The sequence below is a fragment of the Python bivittatus genome, unplaced genomic scaffold, assembly GCF_059951505.1.
Source record: "Python bivittatus isolate LINGU-HERP-01145 unplaced genomic scaffold, Pbiv_v1 ctg000530_np1212, whole genome shotgun sequence".
In the NCBI taxonomy this organism is placed as follows: Eukaryota; Metazoa; Chordata; class Lepidosauria; order Squamata; family Pythonidae; genus Python; species Python bivittatus.
In genome coordinates this window covers 7342662-7351439 of record NW_028277085.1, presented here as the reverse complement: position 1 = coordinate 7351439, position 8778 = coordinate 7342662, and the positions used below count along the sequence as shown (strand labels likewise).

The 8778-nt window shown below is 42.1% G+C and overlaps 1 protein-coding gene across 2 annotated transcripts in view; it reads left to right on the top strand.

Moving 5' to 3' along the window:
* Positions 1–111: 111 nt before the first annotated feature.
* Positions 112–8778, top strand: part of SCG3 (secretogranin III) — a 33988-nt gene continuing 25321 nt past the window's right edge. Inside the window, exon 1 of one of the 2 annotated variants that reach the window (XM_025176702.2) lies at positions 112–249. Coding sequence is in view for 1 of the 2 variants with exons in the window: in XM_007422183.4 (XP_007422245.1) it covers positions 8342–8435 (94 nt within the window). In the remaining variant the exon portion in view is untranslated. Of the gene's footprint in view, positions 250–4563; positions 8436–8778 lie in introns of those variants that run through there. The other variant, XM_007422183.4, reaches the window with a different exon arrangement.

Here is an 8778-nt window from a genome sequence, read left to right as displayed (position 1 = left end):
TCGGCCCCCGGCCGCCGCCTCAGCGCTCATTTCCGGGCGGGCAAGGCCCGGCGCGGGCGGGCGGCGCGGCGCGGCGCACTCCACCTGCCATCGCCCTCCTGCCGGCATGGGGGGTGTAGTCCCGCCGCAGAGGCGGGGGCGAGGCAGGCGTCCGGGCTTCTCACGCGGGAGGACGGGCAGGGGCTTCCCGGGGCCCGGCGGCAGCGCCCCAAAGCACGCCGCCCCCTGAGGCCCTCTTAAAGCGGGAAGGTAGGAGATGGCCAGGTGTCTGGGGAACTACAAGTCCCATCGTCCTTCTCCAGTGGCCCCGCGGGGAGCGAGTTTACTTATTTAGGTGCCCATTCGATTTACATAGGCGCCCATCTCACTTTTACGTGACTCTAGGCGCCTTACAATAAAAGCACATAAAACACACCGTATAAAAAATATAACACGCGGCGTTATCCAGCCACTCGTCCACACAGCCGGAGAAGGGCTCTGCCCCAGCCCAGGGCCCCAGCTACAACCACAGGGTTGTGTTCATCCATCCTTGTTCATTTATTTAATAAATGCATATGGTTGCCTATCTCGTATACCTGACTGGGCAGCTAATGATTGAAACACGATGGTGATGATGATTTTCTTTATTTTTTTAACGTTTTATTGTAACTTCTTTGTTGTGAACCACCCAGAGTAGTTGAGAGTTGGGCGACAGACAAGTTGAATAAATCATAATCATCATCTTGTTTTTTTTTTAGGTTTTATTGTAATTTTTTTGTTTGATTGTTGTGAGCTGGCCAAAGTCGTTGAGAGTCAGGTGGCATGTAAGTTGAATAAATTTGAGAGTCAGGTGGCATACAAGTAACTTTGCGGATTGTGTGAGCCGCCCATTGAGAGTCGGCCAGCATAAAGTTGAATAAATGTGAAAGCTGGGCAGCATACAAGTTTAATAAATTATTATTGATTAAAAACAACAGAAATAGCACAAAATAGCAGCCCAGGATACTGATAACGCTCTAACCACAAAATGGGCTCGCCCATATGTATCTGGATGGTTGCACACATTGAACCCACTCAGGAGAGGAACACTGAAATTATTGCATCCCAGGAACTGATTGGGAAGCTGCCCTCTCTAAAATGTATAGCTATGATCATGTTTAAACCAGCATTGCTATGTAAGTGTTCAGGTATTGGGGATTTATAAGTACTATGGGTAAGTATAAGTGTAGGGGGAGGAAAGGCAGTTATACTTCCAACATACACATATGCATATATATATGTTAGACATTTTGCAATCTATGGGAGGCTCATGGGCACCCTCACTATAGTCAGCTGGATTCCCTGAAGTTTTTTTTTAAAAATCAAACAGTGGCAAAAAAAAAAAAGCACTTTAATTATTCCTTGCTGGCAAAAAACAAGCTTGCTATGCGTCTGTTCTCAGCCAACAAATGGCAGTTAAAACAAGCTGGCTGGCTTGTTTTTTGCCAGCAAGAAAGGAATAAGAAGTGTTTTTCAGACACCTAAGCATGTGGAGTAAAGTCACTAACCAAGATCCAGCCCATGATGCAGGCATGTTCTGGGGGGGGGGGAGCTTGTGAAGAGATGTCATTGTGGGGCAGGGCTTGCTATAACTTGCCCTGGTTTGCTTTCTGGTGGAGCTGCCCTTGAAGAAACTTCTAGAGTACAAAATTCTGCAACAGGACAATTGACAAAATTGGTAATGTGAATATACCTTGCCAGTTCTTTATCAATCTTTAGCTCCCAGTTTGTTTCTGGTCTAAATGGAAGGTCCTGGTTTGAACCTATAAATATATGGCCTGGGACCCTAATATCTGAAGGAACCACATGTTCCTGTATGTTCTTACCTGTCCCCCTGGATCATCTTGGGAAGGCCTCTTCTGAGTGCCCTCCCACGTTGAGGGGCTATCCAGAAGAAGGCCTTTTAAACAATTCTCCCCACAACTTTGGATTGTCTTCCCTTGTGAGATACACCAAGCTCTGTCTTGTTTGTCTTTTCAGCACCTGGTGAAGGCATTTCTGTTTCCCCAGATCTTTTAAAAGTGCATTATATGCTGCTATGTTTTTTGTCTATTTTTTTATTACTGCTTTTACTCCCTTTACCAAGTTATGGTGTATTTTATTTTGTATATTTTATATCATGTTACAATGGATGTTTTTATTACCAGTTTTAATGTACTCTCTTAATAATTTGCATTTTATTGGAAACTCCTGTGAGTTTTTTTTTTTATTTTAATGGGAAGCAATATACAGAAGTTTGAAATAAAAGAAATATATATGGAAACACTTCATTTGATCTTCTTGTCAGGAGATTATGATTAGCCTGAAGATGGCACCAAAAGACAGCTTTCCAAAATAACTTTAGAGAGGGTGGACTTTCAAAGCTTTTGGAAGATCCTTAATGCAAACACATAAAAGCAACCATATAATAGTAGTGGAAGGTAATTCTTTTCCTCCACTGAACAGTATTACAGTCTAAATGCAGAGTTCCAAGTTTCTACAGAAATCACTTGTTTAGGACTTTAATCTTCAGCTAGAAGGTCAAATTCATTCAGCTAGCAATAGTTACTTCACCAATTTCTTCATGTTTGGGGGCTGTTGTTTTCCTTCTTTGTTTCTTTGATTTGTTGTTCTGTAGTTAGGGATAACTTATTGTTATTTTGCTTTTAAGAAAAGCAAGGGAAAGATAGATGGGGGAATGACCCACTGTTTGGATCTTACACAATACAACAGTTTATTTAATATGTTCTACCTTCACATATTGCATTAAGCTGTCCACCATAGTTTCTAAACTACAGTGGATGGATTTGTGCATCTTGCTAAACCAAAACCAAAGAGTAAAATTAAATAGACAAGATTCAGCTATTTCTCCTATGTGAGCAGCTGTGTGAATGGCTCTATTGTCCACATCTGGGATCCAGCAAAAAAATGACTGATTCACCTGTTGGCTGAGTTTTCATCAATGTAATAATACATACTTACCTTTGTAATAAGCAGGGCCAAAGGTAGGCCACTGTACCTCTTGTCCTGCCCAACTCTTTGACTGAGTTCAAAGGTTTATCTAAGGCTGTGCCAAAGGATTCAGAATGGACAATGCAGGAACTGGAATGTGAAACAAAGTTGGCTTCAAATTCTGGTTCCCACAAACAGAAATTGACATAATTTGGGTTCATAGGATATGTATACCTCTCTGGACTTGGTTTACAAAGCTATACAAGATAGGGGCCAAAATAACAGCATACATAGCCTTGCTAACCACATTCAGAAGCATAGCATGCTGTATGAACACAGATATTCTCTCATTCTGCTTATTCTATTCCAAAGTAGAACTAAGCATGTGTAGAGAATAAGGAAGATGACTGTAAAAGAGGTATGTAGAATCTGTTGCCTAGGCAAAGGAGGCTGAAGTATTTTTAAGTCCAGAACAAAATAACATTCAGAAGTAGCTCAGAGACACCTCCTTAAGTCACTGAACTATAAGAAGGAGGAGGAGGTACAACACAATCAGACTTGCTAGATCCTGTTCCTATAGTTAATCTCAAAAGTAATTTTGGGTTCCTATGGAGTTGATTTCCTGGTCTGGTCTACCTTGTGAGGCTGGCAGCATGTGTGTATCTAGGAGTACTTCTAGGGTAATGTCAACATTGCTCTTGGCTTTAAATTATGCCTGTCTTCACCCAGGAAATCTGTTTGCCCAACAGTGCAATAAAAACTTAAGTGCAGGAGTTTCCATTACTGTGATTCAGCACTACGGTGCGTTGCTGCATTTCAGCTACCATCTGGCCATCCTTTCCTTCCAGTGCCTTGAAATAAACATTAGCCTGTGTGTTCCAGAATATCCTTGGAGATGGGCAGGTGTGTGATTTATTTTCTCCTAACCTCCTTCTGGGTCCTCCATTCCCTCCTCCTTTTAATAGTATGAAATGGAATCATGGTTTTGTGTATTTGCCACATCATTTCCCAACACTGTGATTATTCTGGGCTTCCCAGCAAACATCAGTGCTTTTCAGGAAATGACTAAAGCCAATAAGTGTCCGAAAAGAGCAAAATAGATCAAGTGTTTCAGGTACAAAGCAGCAAGAACACCAATATTCTACCCATATGTAGCTACTGTGCTATTCCAATCAATAGATTTCTGCCTCCAGACGTTTTTATGTGCCTCTCTTGAAATTGGCACAATGGAGCAAGTTCACCACCGTCTAGAGTGGGGATCCCTAAATGTTTGGAGCTGGCAGCATGTTTGAAATGTTGGGAGAATGTTGTGGATGCTCAAACAAAATGGCTGCCTGGAGACAGCTTGTCCATTCACAAAATGGCTCCATTGTAGGCTGAGCAAGCTATAAGACATTGGTCAACCATAAGGCAAACTACTATCCATCACTGCCTCTAGCATCCCAAGGTGCTCCCTACCAACACTCAGATCTTGACCTTTTTTTTTTTTTGGCCAGATGAGCACACTTGGAAACAAAGGAGTGGGATTCAGCCTGCCATTGTTTTCTTTTCCTATGAATGCAGATGGAATGCACGTGGATAATTTTTGGAGATAAACATGACTCTGAAGATTAGGATGGCAGCAGGCCATTTTTCATCTAACACTAAGAATTCTTAGATTTAAATATTGAGCCCCCAAAATGATTTTCAAAGCCAGGATTGCATAGAGCTCATATTTTTGCTGCTTAAAAATCTACTTCTGAGATCCTTTCTTGTCTGCTTTTTCACTTATATACAGTACATTTTTCTGCTTGGAGCTCACAGTGGAGAACACAGGGGGCTCTTCTCATTTTATCCCCGTAACAACCACAAGAAAATTGGCTGAGGCAACTTGCAGAGAAGCATGCAGGAAAGCTTGTAAACTTTTGACTGTTTCCTGGTCCAGTCTTCTGCCTGTTGTGCCAAGCAAGTGCACAAACCTATTATGCTGTCTCCTGGTACCTAATATTCTTCTTCACTTATTTCTCCAGATCATTATTCTCTTTATTTTAATATAGCTACCCCATAGTAGCACAAGAGAACAATCCTCAGTGGTTCATTCCTTTGCCCTGGGTCTGTTATAATTGGCTTTAAATTTAGGAATATGATTACTGAGCATCAGGCTATGGAGATAGTTGTAATAGGAGCTGGAGTAATTATGGTGAGAGGAGGAGAAAAGGTTCCTGTGCAAGAGGTGTAATTATTTTTAATTGGTGTTAGTAAATCTGAGAACCTTGTTTAAGAGTCCAGTGCATGATCATTATACTTGCCTATAAGCATCTTAGTAGGACAGAAAATCAAACCACATTAGACCTAGAAATTGATTTGCCTAGTGTTCAGTCTTGGTACTGTGTCTTTTGTTCCAAGCTTCTGTTTCTGTAGATACCTAATTCAAGACAACATTACAGAAATACATCAGAAAGCTTCCACTTACTTCCTGTGGCTTTCAAGTAAAATGTGTTCCATTGGCCACTAGATATGCTGTTTGGGAATGGCAAGAACTATAAGCACTGGAAGCTAATGGTTCTAGTTCAGAAATATGTCAGAGGAGCACGGAAAGTGATAATAGTGTTTTGGAGAGCAAAGGATGAGTCTTTGAGCCAGCCCTAGGAACCTGTGAAATACTGTGAGACAAATTCTGAGTATGAGCCTTTTCTGTGTAATTAAATAATTACAGCATACATACAATTTTGGATTGAGGCACTTCTGTGTGCATGCATAGAGAAAGAGAGGGAGGGAGAGAGAGAATATAATTAGTTTATAAATCATTTGCTGTATTATGAATACAGCTTGGCTTTGGCTCTCATAACTATTTTTTATTGAAATATACTAAATATTAATGAATTTCTGCTGTAACTTCTGTTCTCTTGTTTATTTACTGTTCAGTTTCCTATCCCATGTCTTTCAGAGATACAAATAATTTTAATTCATCCTTGATGCTCAGACATACCGTTTTCCCTCAACAATGATTATTGAAAAAATTAAGCTATAAGAGGATACAATCATACTACTCAGAAATTAGTATGTCTCCCACCTGATTATGTTCAGAAGGTCATTGAAAACTTGGCTGTTCTCCCAGGCCTTGAGGCAAATGGTGGTTGAACCCCTGTAGATGTTTGAATTGAGTGTCTTCTGGATGCGTATTATCTGTTTCTTCTTTTAATTGTTCTTAATTTTTTAATATAAAAGCCACCCAGAATCATCTGGAGTCACGTGACCTCTAAAATGAATGAAAATCATCATAATCTTCAGTGGCTGGAAGAGTTACTTTAACTCATTCACACTGTTCCTTGCTTCCATCTTTTCCCATCAGGGCTCTGGGCAACCCAAATCTGTTTTGCCTCAGCATGGTAGCTATATTAAGTACCCTTATGGTTGGAATTAATTTGTTGCTTTTAAGAACTTATTATGGTGTCCTCTCCATGGTCTTTTACCGGTAATCATCACAACAAACAAAAGAGGAGAATTGTTGTTTAGTCGTTAAGTCGTGTCCGACTCTTCGTGACCCCATGAACCATATTGCGCCAGGCCTTCCTGTCCTTCACTGCCTCCCTGAGTTTGCTCAGTGCTCATTGCTTCAGTGATGCTATCTAACCATCTCATCCTCTGCCATCCTCTTCTCCTTTTGCCTTCAATCTTTCCCAGCATCAGGGTCTTCTCCAAAGAGATCTCTCTTCGCATTAGGTGACCAAAGTATCTGAGCTTGAGCTTCATTATCGATCCTTCCAATGAGCAATCGGTTGATTTCCTTTAAGATTGACTGGTTTGACCTCCTAGCAGTCCAGGGGACTCTCAAAAGTCTTCTCCAGCACCACAGTTCAAAGGCATCAATTCTTCGGCGCTCAGCCTTCTTTACGGTCCAGCTCTCACAGCCATACATTACTACTGGAAAAACCATAGCTTTGACTATGCGGATCTTTGTCGGCTAGGTGACGTCTCTGCTTTTTAATATGCTATCTAGGCTTGCTATAGCTTTCCTCCCAAGGAGCAAGCGTCTTTTAATTTCATGGCTGCAGTCTCCATCTGCGGTGATCTTGGAGCCCAAATAAATGAAGTCTGTTACTGCTTCCATTTCTACTCCTCCTATTTGCCAGGAATTGATGGGTCCAGATGCCATGATCTTAGTTTTTTTAATGTTGAGTTTCAAGCCAGCTTTCGCACTCTCCTCTTTCACCCTCATCAAGAAGCTCTTTAGTTCTTCTTCACTTTCTTCACTTTCTGCCATTAGGAAAGAGGAGAATATCTCATATAATATGGTCCACTTATCCCTTTACAGCAACTCTGCCCTATGTACTTTTGACCTTATGAGTCTCTCCCTGAAAGTCCCCCAAATCAACTGTCTCTAGATGAATTTATCTTTGAGGTTCTCCTACATGCTCTCCCTCAGCTGCATTGGAACCACAGTTTTTGGAACGTTCAGAGGCCATGCTTGCTGGGGATGCTGAGAATTGATGCTTACTCATTTGACCAATACCAGGCTGGGGGATGAAAATGGGCCAGAAAGGTGAGAATGCCACATGCAGAAACTGTTGTACAGTTGCACCTTATTGAAGAGAAACCCATCCTTGTACCATCCTTCCTCCCTTTGCTGCTGCAAATTGATCCTTTCTCCTGAAATCTTGGGGGAAAGAAGCCTTGAAATAGCCTGAGTCTTTATTTTAGGAAGCATCCAGCAAAAAAGACTCCTCTCTTTGCCCCATGAGTTGGGGAAGTCAAACTGCCATTTATCATAAATGTCAGTTTACCCTGTGCATCACTTCAAGGGAGGATCACTGTCATGTGTGCAGTCATGGTGTGCACCCCTTTCTCTTTCAGAATGAGGTGGGCATGGGCATCCTGCTTTTTGTGGGCAGAACACACTTGGAAACAAGGAATGTTTTTGTATTGGGCTTTAATGCTTTCCCGTAGCTCTTTCCAGCAAGTGAGGCTGGGCTAGAAAGAGAATGTGTGCAGTGTACGCATGCTCCAGCATCTGCAGCCCCCTCCTTTCCTTTCTCATTCCTGATCTCCTCCCTTCTCCACCCCTGCTTGGAGCTGCCGAGAGGGAAAGGAACTAGCTCATCTATTGATAGGGAAAGGAGGAAGAAGGGAGGAGGCTGATCTGTCACTGGGAACCTCTCCATCATCTTCCCCAAGTAGCTGGCTTTATCCAGAAGCAGCTGGGACTCTGGGTATTTCAGCACCAGAAGCCCTGGACAGCTCCAGACTCATTGAGCTGGTACTTTGAGCTACTGCTGAATCCGCCCAGAGACGTCACCACACAAAGAAAAAGAGCCGAAGCATCCTTGCTGGGTGCATCTTTGATCTTGATCAAGCACAAGATCCTTCTCCTTCCTTTTCCCTTGAGCCCCACAGCAAGGTTTTCTCCTAACCCATGGGCAAAAAGATGCTTCTCAAGCTGTTAACTGTGTTGTCCTTGATTGTGGGCCAGATGTTTGGCTTCCCAAAGCCTGAAGGTGCAGGAGAAGGTAAGTAGACCAGCCGTACGTTGGGTTGGTCCCATTTTAAACTTCCTCATCTTTCTGTAGTTGTAATGTGTTCTGACCACTCATTGGCTTGCAACACAAAAGAAATAACTCAGAGAGATTGTGAAAAATTGAACAATTTTTAAAGAATAAAAATTATACATTGTTGGTCCAATTTGACTCCAAAACCTACTTATACAGGTTTGGAGCACAGCCCCTAGATTAAAGCTGATGTGTGTGTCAAGTTAAATAGACAAGAAAAAAAAGTGGGGGGGGGTTGAATTCCACGAACATTGGAGGAAAAAGTTTTTATTCCTTTTGTTCTAGATTTTCTTCATGCTGGGCC